Source organism: Mus musculus, chromosome 1 (assembly GCF_000001635.26).
Source record: "Mus musculus strain C57BL/6J chromosome 1, GRCm38.p6 C57BL/6J".
In the NCBI taxonomy this organism is placed as follows: Eukaryota; Metazoa; Chordata; class Mammalia; order Rodentia; family Muridae; genus Mus; species Mus musculus.
This window is the reverse complement of record NC_000067.6, coordinates 10,014,061-10,039,431: the sequence shown is the minus strand read 5'-3', so window position 1 is coordinate 10,039,431 and position 25,371 is coordinate 10,014,061. Positions and strand designations below refer to the sequence as shown.

The 25,371-nt window shown below is 41.0% G+C and overlaps 2 protein-coding genes across 13 annotated transcripts in view; one reads left to right on the top strand and one right to left on the bottom strand.

Annotated features, from left to right (window-relative positions):
* Nucleotides 1-1,316, bottom strand: part of Cspp1 (centrosome and spindle pole associated protein 1) — a 98,656-nt gene extending 97,340 nt beyond the window's left edge. For 9 of the 10 annotated variants that reach the window (XR_001783697.2, XM_006495479.4, XM_006495481.4 and 6 more), the window contains exon 1: nucleotides 1,088-1,316. Coding sequence is in view for 8 of the 10 variants with exons in the window: in XM_006495479.4 (XP_006495542.3) it covers nucleotides 1,088-1,293 (206 nt within the window). In the remaining 2 variants the exon portion in view is untranslated. The remainder of the gene's footprint in view (nucleotides 1-1,087) is intronic. The other variant, NM_026493.3, reaches the window with a different exon arrangement.
* Nucleotides 1,273-14,832, top strand: Cops5 (COP9 signalosome subunit 5). 3 transcript variants are annotated; one of them, NR_102282.1, is made up of 8 exons: nucleotides 1,273-1,770; nucleotides 4,269-4,503; nucleotides 5,296-5,424; nucleotides 6,109-6,174; nucleotides 7,008-7,093; nucleotides 8,722-8,833; nucleotides 12,181-12,329; nucleotides 14,369-14,832. NR_102282.1 is itself a non-coding variant. In NM_001277101.1 (8 exons), the coding sequence occupies exons 1-8, from the start codon at nucleotides 1,422-1,424 to the stop codon at nucleotides 14,451-14,453; spliced, it is 954 nt and encodes a 317-aa protein (NP_001264030.1). In that variant the 5' UTR covers nucleotides 1,273-1,421; the 3' UTR covers nucleotides 14,454-14,832. The 3 variants fall into 3 exon arrangements, 2 of the variants coding, with proteins under 2 accessions (NP_001264030.1, NP_038743.1); NM_001277101.1 differs by having other exon boundaries at nucleotides 1,273-1,513; NM_013715.2 differs by having other exon boundaries at nucleotides 1,273-1,762.
* The last annotated feature ends 10,539 nt before the right edge of the window (nucleotides 14,833-25,371 follow it).

Sequence of the window (25,371 nt, the reverse complement as noted above, 5' to 3'; positions counted from 1 at the left end):
CTTCTCAGAAAGAACTTAAGATACTAATGTACTCTAATGTCCCTAGTGTGCCCGAAGTTATACTTTAAGAAGATTCTATTTTTATTTTTGGTTTCGTTATTTTGTCTCCAATAGTCCAGGGAGAAAGCGGGGTTGGAACTCTTGATTCTCCATTCTCCACCTCCCAAGTACTGGAATTAGAAGAATGTTGCAATGTCCTTGCTCTGTTTTGTTTGCCCAGCTCCTTGACTTTTTGAAACAGGGTCTCCTGCAGCCCAGGCAAAAGCACCTGCATTAGAAGAGGATACAGACGGGCAGTAGTGGTGCACGCCTTGAATCCCAGCACTCAAGCAGGCAGCTCTCGAGTTTGAGGCCAGCCTGGACTACATAGTTCCAGAACTGCAAAAACCCCGGGGTCCAGGTGAAGCAGCTACAGAGCCTTCGAATTCCTGTGAAGGAGCAGTTACTGACGAAGAGTTAAGGAAAGGCATCTCCGAGCTGTGCTTTTTAAAATCTGTGTGCTCTAAAGCAGAAATGTCAAGAAGTGCATTTCAAGCAATGCCTAACAACTAATATATTACTAAGCCAAGGAAAAAAGTTCTAATAGAATGAAAAACTGGGTTGGGGGAGCTAAAAGAAGATGATGAAGCTGGAGAAGTCTTTAAGAACCGTGTTACGAAAAAAATTAAATATATTAGAATTAAATAAAACACAAATTTCATGCATGCCTTCAACTTACAGTCTAGTGGGCAATTGGGGATGAGAATGTGAGGGAAGAAAACCTAAAAATACGACTGAAACAAATTTCACATTAACTGCTGGAAGGCACAGGTTGCGGAGATTAAATCTGCACTGAGACAAACCTTTTTTAAAAAGTAGCGCCTAAGGCATTCACCGCTCCTAACACTTGTATAAAATGTTACCCTATAAAGTCCCTAAAAAAGTTAATCTTAGCAACCGGTAACTTTTGCTTGCCACCTCGCAACAGTAGCGAAAACACAAAAGCGGAACGCCAACCACAAACCCCGGAGGCTTAACACACCGCAAATTATCTTAAAAGAGTCACGCGATCTTCCCCCTCCAAAACCAATAATCCGGAGATACTTACACCTCTGTTTCTCTAGAGATATTTAGTATTCCAAACAATTTATTTCGTTTGAAGCACCTACACTCACATAAACATAATTCCCCAAACTCAAGTTTCCTCCTACACACAATATGGTGGCATCTGAGTCTGCGCAGTACGAGCCGAGCCGGCCGACTCCTTCCTGGCAGGCCAATAGTCCCGCCTTCCGGCGCGAAAGGCTGTACCATTCCCACACCGAGGCTTTGCGTCCCTCGCAGTTCACACGAACGGATTTCCGAGCCAGCATGTTCTCGTTTCACCGGCAAGACTGATCTTAGCCGAGCCGAGCCGAGCCAACCCTAAGGAAGTGTTTTCTATGTCGCTGCGCCGCCGCCGCGCCCCAGCGCGCGAATGGTCTGGACCAACGTCACCTCCGGTCTCAAGTGTCATGGCTGCCTTGAGAGTCTAGTGAGTGTGCACCCTGGTGGGGAAGGTCCAAAGCCCGCACGCTGAGGCCCAGTAGAAGAAAGTTGCATCTTGATTGTGGAGCGACAGCTTCTCCGGTGCCTCGGCCATGGCAGCTTCCGGGAGTGGTATGGCCCAGAAAACCTGGGAATTGGCCAACAACATGCAGGAAGCGCAGAGTATCGATGAAATCTACAAATATGACAAAAAACAACAACAAGAAATCCTGGCGGCGAAACCCTGGACTAAGGAGTGAGGAGGTCCCTGGCGAGACGCAGGGGAGGGCAGGGATGGCGGGACTGTGAGAGACCCGCGAGGGGTGGGAGATGAAGGGTGTGGTGAGCTTGGCTTTCTGTGGGGCGTCGACCGAATATTGGCCACAGTGGCCTTAGTCTGCCTTGTCAGTAGAGCCTTACCTGTCCTCTAGGGCCTGCTTCGATTCCCCTTTTAGAAAGTTTCTTGCCTTCAGGGCGTGTAAAGGGCTGACTTGGGGTGCGACTTTTGTCAACATGATTATTTTTGTAAATCTCACACACTCTGCCTTGAACCTGGTGGCTACATGCAGTTAGTTGCAGCCTTCAGTAGATTCCCAAACTGAAGAGCGTGGCTGTTTTTATAAATCGAATGAGCAGAGCATTGATTTAAAAAAAAAAAAAAAATCCATGAGCTCTTGGATTGATTGGTTTGGTTTTTTTTCAGCTCTTTAGACACATACCAAATCCTCTTAGCAGTTCCCTACAATACTACTACAATTCATGTAAACCAGGAATTATAAGAGAGAGCTTAGAAGCATTTTCCCCAGCCAAATCCATGTATCTTTGGGATTGACGACAAGTCAAATGATTCTTTAGAGCAAATTGTATTAAGGAGAGTGAAGAAAAAAATTACAAAAGGTTGCTGAGTAGACTGTCTTGCTGTCTCCAGGTGTTTTGTTCTGATGGCACAGCTGGCTTTAACCGTCAGTACTCTGTTTTCAGTGTTTATTGAGTTCTTACTGTGGGCCTGGCACTGGCCTGAAGATTTTCGTGTCTTTTAATAATCTTGACAATCCAGGATTCTTTCCCTTTCTGTAAATAGAAAAATAAGCAAATACATTCAGAAACACACCTCATGGTCATACTATAGCAATGAGCTTAGGTTCAATAGACTGAAAATCAGGTCTCAATAACTGTCATTTAGACTGTTGACTGGCATTAGGAAACTAAAGTATCTAAACTTATCTATAAGATAAAGGTTAAACGTAGCTATTAATGATGTCATGAAGATGAGATAAGGTAATTTATTAAGAAGTTCTGGATGAGCCATATGTAATGAGAGCATAGTAATGGTTGTTTTTATCTTTTTCCCAAGTAGATGGAAAAGCCAGTTTTTTAATTTATATCTTGATTTCCAAGATGGTCTCAGTAACTTTGAGCTTGTGGTTGAAATCTAACAAAAGCTATATTTGGTTGCATGCATCCAGTGGGCCATGGCAACGCTGAGTGCCCCACACAGATTACTTAGCTGTTTCTAAAGCAAGCTGCGTGATTTAGGTGGATGTAAACTCAAGACTTCTTCACCATCTATGGCTATCCTAACATGTAGGGTATGTCAGGGATTTTAAACTGTTGTTCAAGAGTTTAATCACATACAATGGTTAGTCAAAGAAGTAAAGATACTAGATCACTCTCAAGATGCTATCAGAAGGAAGCCACAAGCTAACACACTTTTTTTGAGAATATCTTAAAACAGGTTAATAAGGCTGATAACAGTACCTTAGGTTTTAGTGTCTGTGGGACTAAGCACTTACTGTGTACTTTTCATACTAATAGGTGACATACCTATTTATAGATATGTGACATAGACATTAAGTGGCCCTACTCTCTCAGGTAGGGAGTGTCAGTGTAAGATTTTAGACCTAAGCAGGGCAATTTCAGAGGCAAACATTGTAGAAATTAAATCCTCTGGCTCTGTAGGTAATAATACTTGCTATCAAGCATGCAGACCTGAGTTCAAATCCCCAGCATCTATTGTAAAAATCCATGTGTGGATATGTGTGTGTGTAACCTTTTAGCATTGTATTGAAGGATGGCAGAGAAAAGGAAGTCTGTAAGCTGGTCAGTCAGCCAAAACAGTGAGCTTTCAGTAAGAGGCTCTCTCTGTCTCAAGGGGATGAAGTAATAAAATAGAGGAAAATGAGCTGGGCATGGTGACACCCACATTTAATCTCAGCAGAGGTGGGTGATCAAGTTCCAAGGTCAGCCTGGACTACTGGACAGCCAGGTTATACAGAAAAACGCAGTCTTAAAACAAAACAAAACAAAAGGTAGAGAAAGACCCCTGACAGTCCCTGTCATCTCCACATGCCATCTGGTGGCACACTAATAAACATGTACCACAGATAATAAATAAATAAATTACTTAATTAATAACTCAGTAAATTAAGGTCAGAAAGCTAGGCCTAAGAAGGTAATCAAGTATAATAATTCCATGATGATTGAGAAAAAAGGCCTGTGGACTTGATCATTACTCCCTCACCTCAGCAGTATATTAAAGTTTATCCCAGACTCTTTATTTTACCCAAGGGGCTGAGCTGTGACTGTGACATGTTATCTCCAGGTACCTCATACTTGCTGCTCTTATTCTACTCCCACGCACGGTCCATACTCCCCTTCCATCACTATCAATCCCTTCAGAACTTACTTATTTTCACAGAGACTATCTTCTGAAATTGTACATTAAATAAGAACCTTAATCACAGTGTAATTTTGTTTTATAGTCACCACTACTTTAAATACTGCAAAATCTCAGCATTGGCTCTACTGAAAATGGTGATGCATGCCAGGTCAGGAGGCAACTTGGAAGTGATGGGTTTGATGCTCGGGAAAGTCGACGGCGAGACCATGATCATCATGGACAGTTTCGCTTTGCCTGTAGAGGGCACAGAAACTCGAGTAAATGCTCAAGCTGCTGCGTATGAGTATATGGCTGCATACATAGAAAATGCCAAACAGGTAAAAATATTGTTTCTTAAATCTAAAAATCTCTATGAGTCTCAGGATGACTTCTGGGTTTCTGAACTTAAAACTGTCCTTTTCGCATTAAATTCCATATTTTAAATTAAACAGTTTTTATGTGAAATTTTAAAAGTCTTGTGAGATTTGTAATATTAGGTTGGGGGAGGGGATCCTTCCAAGATACGTTTTCATTTTCACTGTCAGTTGTGTTTAAAAAAAAAAATTACTGTAGGCTGGAGATGTGAGTTAGTGATGGAGTTGATGCTTGGCATTCCTAAGCCCTAAGTTCAGGATCTCCAGTACCCCTTAAGGAAACAAGAACAAACAGGAACAACAACAACAACAAATTTAGGAATTAACTGTTCCTGAGTAGAGTATATCTATTGATGGACTATAATGAACTATGTAGGCTAGCTTTTTAAAAAAAGCTATCTATATCTTCCCTTATGTGGAACAAGCTCCAGAATTGTTTCTTGAATTTAAAATGTGGTGTGCAGCTATGTGCAGATATGTTTGTTAATCTGCAGATATCTGTGAGGGTGTATAAGATGTTAGAGTGATGTCTGGGCTGAGAAACAGGAGAGAAACGATAGAGAGGAGACTGGATACCCTTGTTCTTGTACCTTGATAGTTTCACACTGTGCATATGTATTATCTGTTCAGAAATTCCTTAACTTCAAAGCAGCATTTGTTGCATGCTGTTATTGGGCACTACATAAAACCTATAAATGACAGTATCTCTGAGAGTAAACCATACCTCAAGCAAGCGTTTTTTCTTTGATGTGTTAGGTTGGCCGCCTTGAGAATGCAATCGGTTGGTATCATAGCCACCCTGGTTATGGCTGCTGGCTCTCCGGGATTGATGTTAGTACACAGATGCTGAACCAGCAGTTTCAAGAACCATTTGTAGCAGTGGTGGTAAGTACTAACTGGAGGTTTAGTATTTTGGCTCACAGACCTTCCTCTTTGCTTTCTTTTCATACAATGCTAAGGCTACAGACATGCATATCTATGCATGGATTTTTACATAGATGCTTTCATTAGGTTCTTCAAGAAGATTTGCTAAAGAAAGAATACTGGAAAACTAAAACAGCATGGTAAAAAAAAAAAAAAAATGAAGTTCTGGTATTAGTCTACCTTGGGAGTCTTGACCTCGCTGCACCTCACACTCTATTCCATAGGCATTTAATCAGGCTTGACTGAATTGGAGAAGCAGAAATGGCTGTCTTCTTTTATGTTCAGAGTGTTTGAAATGCAATCTGGATTTTTAGGAGGAAGCAAACAGTCATCCATCCATTAAGGGGGCAGGTCTAGGAGGGTAGGTTCTCGGTTAATTCATGCGTTTGTTTTAAAGATGGTCTTGCCAAGTAGCATCCACAGCTTAAGTAATACTAAACAAATATTCTTTGGAAATATAATAACATAAGTCTAATCAATAATTTAACTGAAGTATTCCTAATTCACTGAACTTCTGTAATCATTTTGGTTATTTTCACATTGTCTGTTAGATCAGTGTACATGTATATGGTGCTATATTTGTTTCGGTTTCTCATGTTGACTCAGTGAAGCATATGGCTTATGTTGGTCATCTGTCTCTTGTAGATTGATCCAACCAGAACAATCTCTGCAGGAAAAGTGAATCTTGGCGCCTTTAGGACATATCCAAAGGTAATTTGGATGGAGGGAGGGGCTAAGAAGGGGCAGTCTCATGTACTTCCACCTGAAGTACTAAAACTGCAAGTGTAGGTCATCTCAGGGGTGATATGTTCATGAGTACAGGCACTGGTCTACAGCTCAGAAGAGACCCTTGGGACTCAGTCCCCTCCTTCTACCTTGTTTGAGGCAGGATCTTTTACTTTTCACTGAGTACAAGCTAGCTGGCTTCTGTGGGTGCTATCTCCGCTTCTCATCTGACCATCGACAGCTGGAAGTGCAGTTGTGTACTAACCAGGCCTGTGTTGTGTGCATTCTGGTATCCAGACTTAGCTTCTCACATTTATACACAGGCTTTTCTTCTTTTTATTTCTTTTTTCAGTTCCAGCAGTACTAGGCAAGTACTCTACCCCTGAGCTGTACCTGTGTAATATCTTTTCTAATGTAGAAGAATTTCAGATACAAAGTTGCAAACCGCTATAGCTATATCAAACGAAAACACATTTCTGTTATATATTCATCTTGCCAAACATAGGGTTTTATTTACCAAAAAACATTTGTGTGCTCGTGGCAGCTCGACATAGTACTAGAGAAACTGAATTCATTTCCTTTCCTGAAAGGAGCCTGTAGTCCACAATGGATATTAGCACAGGTACACAGTACAGCAGGCCTTTTGTCTCTGCCTCGCTGGAACTGACAATCCCATGTGAAGCACCGGCCCAGCTGTTAGTAACGTACCCACGCTTACTATTTGCCTCTCCTGAATTTGGTCCCATACAGAAGAAGCTGCAGAAAAAAACTTTGCCTTTTGTTATTTTTGGTTTTCCGTTTCCTTTGTTTTGGTTTAGGGCTACAAACCTCCTGATGAAGGACCTTCTGAGTACCAGACTATCCCACTTAATAAAATAGAAGATTTTGGCGTGCACTGCAAACAGTGAGTAGTTGAACAGTCGTCAGGTGCAACAGCGGAGTGAAGTGGAAATGTCAAAGGATGCACACTCAACTTCCACTTCAGCAGACTGTTTGCTTGCCTGCCATTCCCAAGTAATATAAGATTTAGTTACTTTTCTATTGCCATGACAAAATCCCATGACCCAGTCAGCTTTTTCATCTGTGAGAAAGCATTTCATCTGTGGCTCATGGTTCCAGAGATTCAGTCCGTGACGATCTTGGTGGAAAGCAGAGTAGCAAGCAGACGGGCTAGAGCGTAGCCGAGAGCTTCTGTCGGATCCACAGGAGACAGGCAGAAGGAAAGAGGGAGGGCTAACTGAATGGTGGGGACTTTTGGAACCTATAGCCCACTCTCTGTGACACACCTTCTCCAACAATGCCACACCTAATCCTTTCCAAGCTGGCCCACTATCTAGGGACTAAGTATTCAAACGTGTGAACCTATGGGGCCATTCTAATTCAAACTACTACATCTGGTGGCCAACCTCCGAGGTCTTCACAGTAGGATCTTTGATGTGCTAAGTAGTTAGACCTAGATAGAAGTAGAATACTGATGTTTTGTTTTGTTTTGTTTGTCCTTGTAGTGAGTCCAGGCTTTGAACCAAGAACCTTGTGTGTGCTGTAGCACCCCATTGCTAATCTACATCCCCCCACCTTCTGAGGTTTGGTTTTAGTTTTTTGAGACAGGGTCTCTCTAGCCCTGGAGTTCACTCTGGAGACCATACTGGCCTATAACTCCCAGAGATCTGTCTGCCTTTGCCTCCTGAGCTCTAGAGTTAAAGGGGCGTCACCACACCCACATCCTACCTATTGTTGTCTTAGACAGGTTTTCATATAGCAAGGCTGCTCTTGAACTGATTTTTCTACCTCCTGAGTGCTGCCTGGTGAAGCTCCTTATTTATGGTCGTAGCTTTATTAATACTCGGGTTACATGGAATGAACTTGTAGCACAGTCAGGCCTTCATGCATAATAACGATGTGTTCCAACAGAATTCTGTATGAACAAAATCACTAACAAAGTAGAAGCATGATTTCTTCAGTGTCAGAGTTGTAAAGCCTCGCGCTGCATTAACCCTTCACTGCTAAAGCTGACCTCCACCTCATGCATTCCTTCTTGAATGTCTGTTTTGTGTATGATAATAAATAGTGAGGTTTGTGTAATAACTATAGCATTTTTTAAAAGCTTTTTTTTTATCTTTATCTGTATGTATGTGGGCTCATTTACCATGGTCAGAAGAAAATAAGCAGGAGTCAGTTCCTTTCTTTCGCTGGGCAGTGGTGACACACGTCTTTAATCCCAGCACTTAGGAGGCGGAGGCAGGCCGATTTCTGAGTTCGAGGCCAGCCTGGTCTACAAAGTGACTTTCAGGACAGCCAGGACTACACAGAGAAACCCTGTCTCAAAAAAAAAAAAAAAAAAAAGTATATAAAACAAGAAAGGCTAGTAGACAGATTTAGAGCCATACCACTTGAAGAAAAAAGAAAAATTATATTTAGCTATTGTTCAACTATATGACTATAAAATATAATTTTGCTTTGGTGTAGAGAAAACTTCTATCCAATATAACTGCATTTTTTTTCACCTGCCAAATGTGTGCTCTTGTTTTATAGATATTATGCCTTAGAAGTCTCATATTTCAAATCATCTTTGGATCGTAAACTACTTGAGCTTTTGTGGAATAAATACTGGGTGAATACCCTGAGTTCCTCTAGCTTGCTTACTGTAAGTACTGGACTTGTTTCATTTGAATTTTGTTTTACTCTGAAGCCCAAGTTGACACATGGTTAACTCAAACATATGAAGGCCAAAGGCCAACCCAGAAGTGTCAGTTCTCTTCTTGTATGTAGGCCCGTGATCAAACTCAGGTTGTCAGGCTTCGCAGCAAGCTCCTTCACACACTGAGCCATCTTACTGGCCCATGACTTCAGGGCCTTGAGTGTTGGGATCACAGGCAAGTGCTATTATACCTGATTAATTTCACTTGTAGCCAAGCTACAAAAACTGTTTGTTATTTGAAACTTCATTTCACAGAATGGCATAATCTCAAGGCTGGAGCAGGGTTCTGTCCCAAACTAGATGAGGATGCTAGGCAATCCAAATGGGGGAAGATATGCTTGTGCCTTAAAGAGGTTCATAGAGGAAGAAACAAAAATACTGTTTTTGTTGCCTCAGGTAACAGGTAGGTCTCTGACACATAATATGCGACCCTCACAGGAATCACATTTCAGATATTTACATTACAATTCATAACAATAGCAAAATTACAGTTATGAATTAGCAGCTATGTAATTCATGAGTGGAAGTTACCCCAACATGAAGACCTGTATTAAAGGCTCACAGTATCAGTAGAAAGAGGTCCTGAAAGAAATCTGAAGATCATTACAAATCCCAGACAAAGAAAAACATTAACTCAATAGCTCCCAATACATCATTAAAATCTAATATTGTGATTCTTCCTATTATTAATGGATATATATTTAATAGTTATACATTTAGAACTTAGCAGTTTTATTGTTTTTACTTTCTGATAAAAAAAAAAGTCTACTTCATGTAACACAGTATAATTCAAAAGAAACGGGGTTTGAAAACAAATCTGAGACTACTACTAGTCCTTGGTGACCTTCAGAGCATAGTTTGTCACCTCTGCTCCAGAATAGTTTGTTACACAGCCAGGGATGACCCTGAAATTTTGTCTCTACCCTCTGAGTGCTAGGATTGTCCGCATGTGCCATCACATCCAGCTGTAGTGGCTGGGCCTTTCTGTGGTGTAAAATGGTGGCAGTGGCACTCGGTGTATCACTACGTACACTGCAACTGAGAAAACACCTGCCTTGATGATTGCTAGTGTTTTGTTTGGGGCATTATATTCTTAGAAAGACTCCCTTGAGTATTTTTATTAATGTCTTAAACATAACTTTGACATGGTTTGTGTTCTACTTAGTAGAAGTAGCAGCATTAAAAAGAGCAAGTTGAGCACGTGTCTGTAATGCTAGTCTTTGGGACTTGGAAGGTTTTGTCAAGGTAGTTCCAGGTCTTCCTTAGCACACAATAAGCTTGAGGCCAGCCTGAGCCACATGGGACCTTCTTGTTTTAAACAAAAATAAAGGAGGAGAGCAATCATAATAACAAATATTATGTATCCTGTGTGCCAAGCACTGCGAAGTGTATGTTGCCTTAGAGACAAGTATATTTGCAGTCAGAAGTGATACCTGGTGGCAAGAAAAGGGGACGCTAGGACAACAGCAGGAGAGAGGCAGGCAGAGGACCTACTTTGTCCTGTGACTGTCCTGTTCCAGCATTGTAATATGAGGACGGTTAGTTGGTGGGGCAAGTCTCAAGTGCCTTCAAGGCCTGAGCTCCGTCACCAGCCTGAGACAAGGCCTTGCCTCATGTATAGCCGTGACTGGCCCAGAAGTCACACTATAGCTGAGACTGCCTTGATTACACTTACAGCTGCTAGAGCTTTAAATCTACAGACAGACAGATGGCTTAGTGAGGTAAGGCACTCACCACAGAGTTCGGTGAATCGACTCCTGCAGATTTTCCTCTGACTACATGTATGCTGTGGCACATGCATACACACAAACACAAAGAGAGGATAAATAAATGCAATTTAAAAAAATGTTTAAGGAAAAAAATTTTAGGGGTGGTAGTAGCAGCACAGGCCTTTAATCCCAGCATTGGAGAGAAAGAGGCAGGCTGATCTCTGAATTCTCGGCCAGCCTAGTCTATAGATCAAGTTCCCAGACATCCAAGGCTACACAGAAAAACCCTGTGTCAAAAAAGCCAAAAGAAATGTTTAAGATAACAACTTGTCTTCCTGTGCCTGCATTTCAAAGATTATAGGCATGTACCACCCGCACATAGTTGGGGTTTTTTAGACTAAAAAAAAATAATAATACAAAACCTTATTAAAATATTACAATTAGCAAGGCATAGGGGTATACACTCGTAATCTATTATAGCTACTTAGTGAGTTAGAGCCTCAGCTATTTAATACTTTGTCTCAAAACAAATAAGAATAAATGACACCTGGGGATTCAATTTGGTAGTAGAATGTGCTTGTACAGACTGTAGATGCAAACCGCAGCACACCCACACTTGACACATGTAGGGCGATAGGCTGTTAAATGTATGGATCAAACCTTTAATATTTTTCAATTTGTAAAATATCTAATATATGTGATATTAAAGAAAAGTGTGTTCATAATAGATTTCTCAAATATAGGTGTAGACAAGGGCATAAAGTAGTACTTTAATAAGTACAGTCACAAAGCTAGATAATTATTAAGCCTTTATAAGGTGTCCTGGACAGTCCTAAGAGCTTTTGGCGTATTATTTCATTTTCAGACTAGCTCTGAGGTGGGAATGACTGCTGCCCTCTTCTGTTTTCAGAAGAGGGCAGGAGGCATGGTTCAGGGTTCCCAGCTCCTCTGCAGCAGGGCCAGAACCTTCACTCAATTGGGCTTTCCTCAAAGCCTTCATGATAGCAAATACTTAATTTAAACAAAGGAGAAAATTCCACATTCAATCTTGAAATTATTTTTTTAAAATCTACAATTGAATTAATATACTTAGGAACAGTTTTTTCAGCTATAACCGAACTTCTTCACTGTCTATCCATTCCATCTGTACATTGATATTATTTATAAATAAATGTTAATTTGCATAAAAATCAGTGCATTTTTAGCCAGACATGATAGCACATGCCTTTATTCCCAGCACTTAAAAGGCAGAGGCAGGCAGAGCTGAGTTCAAGGCCAACCTGGCCTATATAGCAAGCTCCAGGCCAACTGGGCCTACATAGTGAGACCCTGTCTCAAGAAAGTGTGTGTGTGTGTGTGTGTGTGTGTGTACAGAATGGGTACCTGTAGTTGCAGCTGTGCACGAGAGTAAGACCAAGAAGTTGAGAAACTAGCAAGATCCTATCTCAAAACATAACTGTAGTGGAGTACTTGTTTTATATGTACATGGTCCCTGAAAGCAGTCTTAGCTGTGGAAGAAAACAGAATTTTTATTTTTATGGTAACCTTGTGTAGTACAATGACACAGTCCCACTTTCTCCACAGAATGCAGACTACACCACAGGCCAGGTGTTTGATTTGTCTGAGAAGTTAGAGCAGTCGGAAGCCCAACTGGGACGTGGCAGTTTCATGTTGGGCTTAGAAACACATGACCGCAAGTCGGAAGACAAACTTGCCAAAGCTACTAGAGACAGGTAAGGACGTGTGCAGGGCTCCTGCCCTGACTCTCTCAGAATTTACCAATAGTAGATTCTGATTGCTTATGGTTACCTTAGTGCACCTTAGGATGACGTCTGATGATTATTTGCTTAGCCCTTTTTAAAAGTCACGTGTAAATTTTAAATTCACACTTTGAAATTTTAGGGGATGTTAGGCAAAAGAGAAAGTTCAGCTCACAGAGCTAGAAAGATCATAGATGATGCCACTTCACCCTGTCTAGGTTTAGCCACAGGTACGAGGAGAGTTGGTCCCTGACTATACCTTTTAGGCGGGAATGGGGCTGGGGGAGGCTTAAGAGGCTGAAGGATTAAGATGAAATTAAGATTTCTTTAGTTTGCCACATTTCAGATTCCAAAGTATCATGGAACAGATTTCCTCTGTTAACACCTTGGGCTACAGTTATTCTTTCTGCAATTATCTTACTATCCCATGTTTTACTTCCTAAGTATTTCCTTGCAGTGTAGTCTCTGACAACTTAGATGTAGCCTTCTGATGCATATACCAAACAGGATTTAAAAACTAAGATTTACTGCTACAGAAACTTGAGTTTCAATATGCTGTTGGCAGGAGGAAGATAGACCGTTTGGGCAGGCGAAAGCTGGCCCGTTCATTCCTCTCTACTTCAGCATCATTCTGTAAGGCTCTAGGGCTCACTCTTTGGCCCACTGGCCCATTTCCACTCCTGGGGGTGATGTTTTCCTTATTTTCATAAGCCCGTCTGTTTCTATTCCTTGCCAAACTTGAAACGCATGACTTTCCTCCATCTCTTGGCGCCTGGCAGGATTTCCACCTATATTATGTTTTTCTCTTAAACTCCAATAAAATTGTCTTTGAGCATTTTTTAAAGGGGCGGGGAGATTGTTCCATAGGAAGAAAGGTGGAGGAATGAGAAATCAGATCTTGACAGCAGGAGTCATCTTCTGGTAGAAATCCTGCTGGGGGTAAGATGGAGTTAGGGGCTGAGCACTTACCTGCCAGGCCCAGGGCTCTGCCTCCATCCCGTCCCGAGCACCACAGACCAAAACATCTCATTGGCTTTCAGAAGGTAGAATGGCCCGAGTGACTCATGTTTGCTTAACCTATCATTATGTCTAGAATTGATGTTTTATCAATATTCATTTTTCAGTGCTGAGCATAGCACATGGATTTGTTTCTTGGTTTTGGTTTTGTTCATTTTATTGTTTTCTTTTTCCTCCAAGGATTTCTTCACTTTTATTTAAAATTTTTTAAAAAGTGTAGGGCAATGAAGGGTAGTAATGAAAATAGAAAACTTCTTCCTGTGAATTACTGTAATAAAAAGCCAATGCTTCTCAATGTGGATGGAGCTTTGTCAGTTTTATTCATTTCTGAAATCTCAAGTACTTCACCAGTGTCCTGACTTTCAACTCTCTAGAGGATATTTATAGTTATTTCAAAAAACAGAATCCTCTAAGATTTTTTTTTTAGGTTATACTGAGGAATAACAGAATTTTAAAATTCTTTTACATTTATGTGTGCCATGCATGTGCTCTGTGTGTGTGTATATGTACACTTCCCAGCTATGCATATGGAGTTCACAAGACAGCTTCTGGGATCTGTTCTCCTTCCACCTCATGGATGGAACTCAAGTAGCAAGAACCTTTGCCCAACTGAGCCATCTTGCCAGCCCCAGGAATAATATTTTTTAATATACTACAGCAATCAGTATATAATTATTGAATAATACTATACAGGTCCATAATGAATGTATAGTTTTGTTGCCCTCAAAACAGAATTTTTCCCAAAGTCAGAGTAGCAAAATTAACTTATAAATTTTATCAAAGTTAACATAGTTATTCTTTTATGAAGGGACTAATTTAATAAAACACTTAACAGGCAAAGCTGAACATTAAAAAAAAAATCAAGGAAGAAATTGGTGTGATTGAAGAGTGTGGACAGAATGGAGTCCCTCTTGGGCATTCGGGAGTGAGCATGCTAGAGGAATGATGTTGGAAGCAGCTTTCAGTGTGTAACATTGTGTGTTTCTTCTTTCCAGCTGTAAAACCACCATAGAAGCCATCCATGGACTGATGTCTCAGGTTATTAAGGATAAACTGTTTAATCAGATTAACGTTGCTTAGTTACCACCAAGTACTTCTCAAAGCTGGTGTGTGGAAGGAAAAGAAGCTCAAGTAACACTTTTAACCCAGTTACCAAAACTCAGATTAGAAGACTAAGGTGCTGTGTGGTGTCCTGAGTATTAGCACTGTAATAAAACTATCACGTGAAATTGTCCTTCTGTGGTTTTGTAGTTGGGGTTGCTTTTGGTGCTCTTGTTTATGGGAGGAAAAAGACTCACTAGATCTATTGTGTTCAAATCCTGCCTATCAAAGTAATCAAAGGATCTTAGCATTTAATCACACCATGGTCACAAACTTGTCAGTTTTTCTTGTGCCTTCTCTTGACAGTCTATTAGTAAAAATGTAATTCAACTTCAAATAAAATAGCATCTGACTTCAGAGCCCTGACTGGCCTGAGTCTATGTAGCCCAGTTTGGCCTCAAACTCGCAGCACAGTCAGCCTCCCAAATGCAGGGATTCCAGGCTCACAACATCACTCCTGGGTTAATGTTTTTATATCCTAGAGACAGCCAAGCATGTGGTATCTGGCAATTCAGATGCTCACTGAGTGCCTCTCCCTGACTGAGGGCAGGAGCACTTTCTAGAGCTCCGTTAGCAAGTGAGGCATGCCAGCATCTGGTCAGAGCTTAGTGAAGGCCAAAAGCTAGCTGCTCTGGAGAGAGATTGTGTGTCAGGGAACTCTCAGGGAAGAATGCTTGATCCAAAGGGGTTAGTAAGGTAGGCTTGCAGAAGGTCCATTTGAAGGAAAGTAGGTTTAGCCAGAAAAGAGGGACTGGGAAGGGGGTCACTATTACTGCAAGGGGGTGCAACAGTGAACTGTGTTTCTGTCAGACTTCGGATTGTCCAGGTGCACTTGGAAAATACCCAAGGTGACACAAGAGGTGATCAGAGTCACCCTGCTACAGGCCCACGGAGCCGGTCCTCGCAGCACTGAGGGCTGAACAGCAGAAAGGTACAGCATTGTTCTCTCTAAGGACACTGTAGAGAACGGTAAAGGCGGCATGAGAGGCCATGGAGAAGAAAGGGAGTAGAACCATGTGGTTTTAAATAGGCAAGGGCATGGGACTGCAGACACACAAGTGTTTGAAACAAACTGTGAAAGGGAACCTTTCAAAGGGACTTAAAAGGCCAGTGAGATGGCTCTGAGGGTAAAGGTCTGGCCACCTGAGATGGGTCAGTGGGACACACATAAAGCAGTGAGGGAAAACCAACTTCTCAAGTTGTCCTCCAACCATTTCTTCTCTATTGCACCAACAAAACACCATGACAAGGCAACAAAAAAAGTTTAATTGGGTTATGGTTTAAGAGAGCCAGAGTCTATGAGGGCAGCAGGGAACCACAGAGAGCTCACAAAACCTTGGTTTTTTTTTACACCCTTATATAGAAAAATGCATTATTTTCTCACATACTGATTATGGTTTCCCCTCCCCTTACTCCTTTCAGTTCCTCCCTGCCTCCTTTACCATCCAGATTCACTCCCTTTCTGTCTCATTAGAAAAGAACAGGCTTCTAAGAGATAACAAAACATGACAAAATAAAGTATAAGATTTCTTTTAAAAATCACATTGATGTTGGACAACACAAACAGAAGAGCCCAAGAGAAGGCCACTCTTGCATATACTCAGGAATCCCATGAAAACTCTAAACTGGAAGCCACAGTACAGAGGACCTGTGCAGGCCCTGTGCTTGCTGCCTCAGTCTCTGTGAGCTCATAGGAGCTGAGCTTGTTTGAATTAGAAGGCCTTGTTCTCTTGGTGTCCTCCATCCCATCTCGTTCCCACGCTCCTGTCTACTCTTCCTCAAGGTTCCCTGTCCTCTGAGGACAGATTTGACGTCCCATTTAGGGATGTGTGTTCCAAGGTCCCTCTCTCTGCATAATGCCTGGCTGTGGGTCTCTGTGTTTATTCCCATCTGCTGCTGGAGGAAGCTTCTCTGATGACGGCTGAGCAAGGCACTGATCTATCAGTGTAGCAGAATGTCATTAGGAATCATTTTGTCACTACGCTTTTTTGGTTTGGGGTTTTTTTGTTGCTGTTGTTGTTTGTTTGTTTTTTAGACCAGTAGTATTTGGTTTTACCATAGGTCCTGGACTATCCAGTCTCTAGTTCTTGGTCACCCAAGCAATATCATGTATGGGTTCCATCTTGTGAAGTGGACCTTAAATCAATTAGTTGGTCAGTCCCACAAGCTTTGTGGCACTATTGCCCTAGCATATCTTGCAGGCAGGACACATTTGTCAATCTAGGGGTTTGTGCCTTGATGTGTACCGGTTCTTGGTCACCTGCAGAGTACCTTCCTATACCAAAGATGCTAGGACATAGGTACTCTGCAGGCACTAGCATGACTTCTCCATGTTCAAGGAGTTGTATAGGTGTTGTCTTCAGCAATGGAGACGTGCTGTCAGTTTATGGAGAGCGATCTATTGTCTTGGTAAAAGCCTGGGGTTTTGTCTGGGGTTTTCCTTCAGACCCATTGGCCAACAACTCAACTGGGATATAACTCAGTACCCATACTGGAAGTTTCAGTTGGTGACAAGAGATGGCCAGTTGGGAACTCATTATTTGGTGTTTTATTTAGATTGCCTTCGTATATGTATATATTTTAGGAAATTTCTATTGTATTAGGTCCATAATCCCCTCCAAATGTCCCTTAATTTTAGCTGTTTTCCCCCATATTCCCTCCCTCAACCTCCCCACCTGACCCTCCTGTTCCCCTCCTCTATACCTATGCTCTGTGGTTCTGCTGGTTGTAGAGAGATCTGCAGCTAGGAGCCAGAGGGCAGGGAGAAAGACGTTGGGAGGGGCACCAGTCTGTTGAAATCTCAAAGCCTCCCGTCCTCTCAGTGCCACACCTCTAACACGGTCGCAGCTCCAAATCCTTCTCAAACTGGACCAAGAAGTCAACCATCTGAGCCGACAGGGGCCATCCTCATTCAAACCATCACAGAGTAATTACACTGTGGCACTCATGTCATTCCAAACATCCACACACAGAGTAATACAAACAAAATTGAAAACCAACTTCAGGGGGACTTTTGGGATAGCATTGGAAATATAAATGAAGAAAATACCTAATAAAAAAATTTTTAAATAAAAAATATAATAAATAAAAACGCCAGTTTGCAGGAAAAAAAAGCCTACTCAAATTCACCTCCAGATGTATTTGTCTTTTTGTTAGGAATGCTACTGAAAGACTGTGAGAATCTGTTTTGTGTGCATTTCTACACATTTAACTGTTTACATAGATTCTCTTTTACTTTTACTTTAGTGATTTGCATCTTTTATCAGTTCTCATTATGTTAATTTAAATCTTCTAATAAAGATCCTGAAAAAAAAAAAAGAAAGAAAACCAACTTCATATGCTGTAAGAGATTGGAGGAAACAACGCACAGAAATTCTCTGGTGCCCTTAGCAATGAGGCAGTGTTCGATTAACTATATTCACTTGGCTTTTTGAGGCAGGGCTTCTCTGTTTAGGGCTGGCAATCCTAGAATTCACCATATACCAGGCTGGCCTCCAACTCAGAGATCCAGCTGCCTCTGCCCCACAACTACTGAGATTAAAAGCATGTGCCACCAAGCCCAGTTTCTCACCTCCATTTTTATGTCATTGAAAATTTTACACTGTAGAGAGAATACCATCTGTATTATATAATGAATCACCTGTCAAAAGCCTATGGCTTAGGCAGGAAATAGAGGTGGGACATCCAGAAGGCAGAAAGGATTCTGGGATACAGCCAGGTGCAGAAATACATCCCTGAAAGATGTGACCAGATGTAAGCATGGTACCTGAGCACAGGTAACCAGCCATGTGGCAGAATGTAGGCTAGAATGAATGGGATATTCTAAGTTATATCTAACCAGAGTAGAGCTTAGCTATATGACCAATGTATTTGTAAATATATTTTGAGTCTAAGTCTTATTTCTGGGAGTATGAGGCTGGGAGAAAGAACCAGGGCCTAACTTCAACATTATACATCAAAAATTTGTATTTAGTAACACAATTTCAGCCCCATGGGTACTATGTTGAGTCATTCTGCTAGGAACACTGACAAGCTGGTTGAGGTTTCTCAGACATGATTGAATACTTAGGATTTTGACACAATAGCCAGTGAGGACTCATCTATATCAGAGTTTGCTGTCAAGTTTCCTAACGTAAGTTCTAGTCACTACCACACATGGATGTAGAAAACCCATTCCTGAGTGGTGCCTTTTTACCTATGCAAACACACATTAACACACACACTATACATATATCCCGTAACATGTAGACACACACAAATAAGTATAACCAATTTTTCTTTAACATTTTGATACAAAAGAGCAAGGAGTTGTCATTACCATGACTCAAAGATAACTACCACAAGGTTACTCTCATGTACATCTAGTTACATTTATGAATATCTAACTATACAAACATCAGTTATGGCATGAAAGTTAAAGTTTGGAAAGAAGAAGGAGCTAAAAGAAGGTACGTAGTAAGCATAGTCAATGTGTGTTATACTCAGTGGAATCCTTCAGTGTACAACAAATGTATACTAAGAATAAGATCCATTACAAAACCATTTACAGGCCAAGACTTACATACACTTTTGACATTTAGCTTTACACTGGTAACCTAGTTAACAAAGAGAAAGCAGAAATAACTTGTTTAAATAAAAAGAATGGGTTTGGTTCACCAAATTTCAGCATGCAGAATGCTATTGTCTTAGACAGGGTTACAGTGTTCTCAGCTCTGTCCTCCACATGTTGACCTAAACCTCAAATTAATTTGCCGAAACTGGCTACCTGTATGTGGTACAACTTGGGAGTGGGGAAGCCATCCACCAGGGCCAAAATAAATTGCTGACTTCACTCGGATAGCTCCCATCAGCCATGTTTTGAAGCCTATCTCTAAGGCTTTCTGGTTTTTATTGTTGTTAGGGTGTGTTGGCTAGTGGTGGTGGTGGTTTTTTGTTTTTGGTTTGATTTGGTTTGGTTTTGGTGGAGTGAACTGGGTTTTCTTTAGTTGGCATTTGTCTTTGTTTTTTTATAGGTTTTTACTTTGAAGCCCAGGCTATTTTAAACTCACACCTGCCTAGCCATAGAGATATTCGAGTTACCAACATGCACCATCATGTCCATATGTGTAAGGGGTTTTCCCTTTCTTTTTTTTAAAAAGATTATTTAATTTTATGTATATGAGTACACTGTAGCTATCTTCAGACAGACTAGAAGAGGGCATCAGACCCCACTACAGATAGATGGTTGTGAGCCGCCATGTGGTTGCTGGGAATTGAACTCAAGACCTCTGGAAGAGCAGTCAGTGTGCTATTAACTGCTGAGCCATCTCTCCAGACAGGGTTTTTTGTTGTTGTTTTGGTTTGGTTTGGTTTTGGTTTTGGTTTTTTTTTTTTTTCTTATCTGCAGGTTTTAATGTGTTTTCATTATCACACATCTTACATAAGAGTTCCAATTTATAACTGCTTTTAGAAACCCAGACTCAATTTGCAAGCATTGTTCATAAACTAAGCCATGAGATGGAAGTTTTTGCTGTTTCCTGCAAAGTATTGTCTTACAGCCATGAACTATTGAGGAGCTGAAAGAGCCTTTTTTCCTAAGTGGAGTCTGGTTCTTGTACAGTGACACAGTTTTCAGAGATAATTTCTCTAACTCTTTAGTGATGCTATACAGGAAATGTCAGTCTTCACAAAAATTTAATCTCAATGTCCAAGTAATAGAATGATCCAGAAGAGAACAGGAGCAGAGCTGGGGAGAGAGGTCAGCGGATAGGGAGTTGGGGCTAGAGCCAGTAGGGACTCAGCAGGATCTCAGAGTTGGAGCTGTTTCAAGTTCCCAGATTGTTTTAAAAGTTCAATAGCCAACTTGTAAACGAAGAAAAAGCAAGCATGCATATGAGCATGCATGTATAGCTAAAAGCTTAGGCACTTAGCACTATTTTCATGTGGCACTGTACTTGGACATTGATGTTTCTTGGTTAACAATAGAACACCATGCAAGCTGGTGAAATGAACAGTGCCCACAGGAACATAGGAGCCAGTAAGAGAGAAACTTTGTATGCTCTGTTGTTTCTGATTTTTAAAGAGGAGCTCTGGGACCAAGCATCCCTCACTGCTTCTGAGAAATCCAGTCTGAACACAGCTGACAAAAGATTTACTGTGACTACCTGATGTTCAGGACTTCAAGAAAAGCACTGCCTGGCACAATAGAAAAATAAACTGCCCGGTGGAACAGCCACCTGAAAATAAACACAGTATATAAGTAACTGTACGTGAATCAGAGGGACTGTTTAGGAGTTGGAGGATTGCATGTTATTGAGGCTGGACATTTCCAGGATAGTTCTGCAAGTGATGAGGTACAGGCACAAGAGACAGGCATTCAGAAAAGGGTTGGTTTATATTCCTAAGTCTGCACTGTATCCATGTATAGCTGAATAAACTCAACTGAACACAGGCTGCTGAGTTTGCAAGGTCTCTTCTGTATTTCTGGAATGTTTTCATTATAACCTAAGTCATGTATTGGTGAGAAATATGGTTGTTTTGATTTTAAAGACAGGAAAATTTACTACACAGAATGATGGCTCTTATTTTTGCTTATCCTTGGGATGTAAGCATCAGATAATCATTCAATAGTTAGGACGTTAGAAGTCCAGCCGGGTATTCTTTCACTTTGGCCTATTTTCAGTGTAAGTTCCAACAGCAAATCTATGTACCTTCTTCTGGACCACAGTGCAAGTTTAAAGACCCCGGGTACCTTCTGAGGAAATCAATCTACAAGTCCCTAAAGGTTACTATATCTTTATCAAAAAATTGACAGCAGATACGGCATTCATCTTTGTAAACAGAAACTTGAGAGTCTTATTTTAGAAAATAAATATGAAATTTGGGCCAACTTTTACAAGACTGGAACATAAATTTTTGCTCTCAGAAATCAGATTATTAAAAAAAAAATAAGTGGACCTGGGCAGTGGTAGCATAAGCCTTAGACACCAGCACTTGTGTGGATCTCTGTGAGTTCAAGGCTAGCCTGGTCTACAGAGCAAGTTCCAGGACAGCCAGAGCTACACAGTGAAACTGTCTCAACAAATAAATAGATAAATAAATTAGATGACAGATAGATAGATAGATAGATAGATAGATAGATAGATAGATAGATAGATAGATAGATAGATAGATAGATAGATAGCAGGTGGATGGGTGGGTGGATGGATAGATGGATCAATTACCCTGTTATTCAGGCCAAATTTGAGAGGAAACAGCTAAACTCATAGTCTGATAACTAACACTAGTGATTAATTGCTTTTTCAACTTGTGGAGTATCCTGGTGCCAAAAACTGTGGAACAATTGTCTAACAAATTGGAGAGTCCCTGATGTCAGCACTAATATTTTCTTTGGATTCCACTAGGCAATTATGCTCTACTTTCTAATGACAGTAAAATGGTATTGTGCCTTGGGGCACATTTTGATAAACTACAGTTGTGCTTTCAAAATCTAAAAAGCGTATGCATAAAGAAGCATATTGTCTAGAGTGAGTTGTATTTGACATTTATATTGGATTTTAGAGTATTACAAATATCTATCATGAAACTCTAAAAATGTTTGCCATTGATAATGCATCTATTTATTAAGTAGTAGACATAAAATCATCTCAAAGTAAATATTTACTGTCTGGTTACTTTTACCCTGTGACTTAATGCTTCACAACACCTCATGTTCAGTTCAATTTGTTATTTGTACTGAGATGCTAAATGTGCCCACTAAACAGATACATGTTATTTTTTTTTACTTCACCCTTTATGAAATTCATCTATCATTTTTTGTATGACTTTTTAGCATGATTGAGATAATTGGGTTTCTGGACTTGCAGCAACATAAAATTGACTAGAAAATTAATTACTCTGTGAGTTTATATATGAGGACACAATCTAATGTAACTACCACCACCTAGAATGTTCTATAGCATCAGAGAAGTTCACTTGGTATGCAAATGATATTGGAACTACAGTGAACATTTAGGAGCTGGAGGCAGAAGGATTAGGAGTTTAAAACTTGACTACACAATGTATGAGGCACACACATCCCTAAAGGGGAGAAACATGTAACAATAACAAAAAGGGCAGGAGGTGTAGCCCAGTTGGTAGGGTACAAACAAAGCTATGGGTTTCATCCCAACATATAATTTTTGTTTGTTTGTTTGTTTTTGTTTTTCGAGACAGGGTTTCTCAGTATAGCCCTGGCTGTCCTGGAACTCACTTTGTAGACCAGGCTGGCCTCGAACTCAGAAATCCGCCTGCCTCTGCCTCCCGAGTTCTGGGATTAAAGGCGTGCACCACCACGCCCGGCGCCCAATATATTATCTTGGTGTGGTTTACATACCTGTAATCCCAACAGGAGGGGCAGAAGTTCTAGGTCATCCCTTAACTACTGGGGAGTTTGTAGTCAGCCTGAATTACATGAAAAAAAAATTAGACAGCAGCCCCAGGTGCCTAGAAAACACTAAGCACCACTCTATGTTCCACTACAAATATGTGAAGAAGAGGAGGAAAGATAGCCGTGCACGCTCCAGGGTAGAGGTGGAACTGGAGACATGATGGTGGTGACATGAGAGAGAGAACTGACGTCTTCTCGCCGTCATTGTCCGGTAGGGTCCGTGGAATGAAGTACAACAGCCAGTAGCTTATGCAGATACTGACTCAATTTCTGAACCCACCGACCTGCCTCAGAATTCCCCTGGCTCTGGGCAACAATGGCGGTCCAAGATAGAGGTCCAAGACGAGATCCATTGGAGGCCATGCTGGTGTCTGAACGTGTGCAGACTGTTCTGCTGTCTGATGCCTCAGTGATGTCATCAGGCTTTATTCCTGGGAGCCATGCTGATGTGAGTGGCAGGTATAACCCACCTGAGGCCGTTTAGAGGTGCGGTCTGCACAGTCGCTGAGGACCATAAGTGCTTCAGTGGTCCTGACAAAGCCTAGGACCATTGTGATGTCTGAAGCCCATGTTACCACCAAAGCCCATTTGATACACATAGTCAGGGCTGCTTCTTGAAGCCATGTTCATGTCTGTGTGTAAGGGAGAACTGGTCCCACCACACACTAGCTCACAGCACTAAGCAGTGATATAGGCACAGGACAATGACCACTGACTGCATCGCTGCCCTCAGCTGATGGCTTCTAGTGAGAGTGCAGGTGGAAAAAGACTCATCGTTCCTTGGGGCTGGCCACTAGGAGTTTGACCATACAGTGAATATATGGACCACACGAAATGGACTTGGGTGGTGGAGAGGGAGTGTCAATAGGAAAAGGGAGGCAGACATGGGAAGGCTGGAAGGTGAGTGTGATTGGGAGCATGATGCAAAATTCCTAAATAATAAACAGTAATTAAAAGAAGAAAATGAGATACCACAGAACTTAAAAGTAAGGAAGTTAGAACTATTGATATTGAAATTCATTAACATGTGAACCTCAACGGTTTGATTTGTCTCAAAATCTAAAACTAATATGTGCCTAGCCTATTTCACTAAAGAGAAAAGCTGTATTGAATCTAAGAATTTAGAATAAAAATTAAAATTATATTTTTTTTAGTCCTCAGGGGCATCATCAGATTGCTAAGGGCATCGTCAGTACTATTCCTTACATAAATAGTACACTGTAAAAAAAAAAAAAAATGACCCAGGACTCTGAATTTTAACTTACAATAACTGGCGATCTCCCCCACCCCCTGCTCTAAATACAATTTTGTTTTTCCTCCTAACAGAGGAGAAGCTTGTATTCTTCTTTATAAAGTAAACACTACTATGAAACTGTCTTTCTATCTGGGCCTGGGCCACAGTTCAAAGACCAGCTACTCAGAAGGCTAGCCTCAAATTATCAGGACATGACTCAAGATTTTCTTTACAAATGTAAAGGATTCCGAATAGAATCGTTAGTGGTAGAGCACTTGCCTAATGTGCTCAAGGCCTTAGGTTTCACCCAATACCAAATAAATGAAGTTCAGATGATTCATTGTGACCCAAAGGCCCTCAGGATCTGGTTCTGTTTCAGAGTCCTGTCTTCAGTGACTTTCCACCTCCCTCCGTCCTCCTCTCAAGACCCAAACTATTTTTCAAGGGCTCCACAGGCTTGATTCAGACACCTACCTCATCATTTTAATCATTATTTTCAGTTTGCATTCAAAGAAGTGTTTTGAAATGATACTTTGATACATGCTGTCATTATACTGCCTTCTTACTCTGCACCTCACCTCACCATCCTCCCTTCCCCCCTTTCTGGCCTCCCTCCTCTCCACTGCTGCTCTCTAGTCACATGCTCGTAGCACACTACTGGTTCCCACACATGCACAGGATTTGCCTCGGTTGAAATTGTCCTGGCCCCAGTTTGTTTACTAGTTCACTGCCTCCCTTAATGAGGCAGTCGTTTCCATGGAGGAAAGGAACTCCCTCTCGCATCCTCTGAATAGTAAGTACTCACATAGCAGGCACTCGATAAAGATTTGTTCCATGAGAAAACAATTTCACTAGACATTTTCAATTTGCTTTAAAGAAACATCAAAAGTATAAACTGTTTTTAAGATGAAGTTATATCTATTCATCCCTTTCGTGGAAATATGACTTTTGTCACACTGTAAAACTATAAAGTGATGTATTCTCCCAAAGCTTTATAGGAATGAAAATATTTTTCAATAAGACTACTATTAAATATACAAAAGGCTTCACACTAATTAAAAAAAAAACAGCAGTGATTTTCAAAATCAAGCTTGACAGAATGTAACACTTTTCAAGAAAACAGACCAAAGGAAGACAGAAAGGCAGAGGTAAAACAGCAGTGCCCAGATGTGTGTTTTCCCTTCCATGGATCCCTTTTGAGATAGGTGAGATAAAGCACATTAGGTTGCTAAGTTTCTGGCTTGGCTTCCTGCCAT

Excerpts from the sequence above, each read along its gene's own strand:
- Cops5 (NM_013715.2), top strand. The coding sequence starts at position 1,620 with ATGGCAGCTTCCGGGAGTGGTATGGCCCAGAAAACCTGGGAATTGGCC. Across the intron at positions 1,763-4,268 it reads GCGAAACCCTGGACTAAGGA|TCACCACTACTTTAAATACT; the intron begins GTGAGGAGGTCC and ends TTTGTTTTATAG. Across the intron at positions 4,504-5,295 it reads ACATAGAAAATGCCAAACAG|GTTGGCCGCCTTGAGAATGC; the intron begins GTAAAAATATTG and ends TTGATGTGTTAG.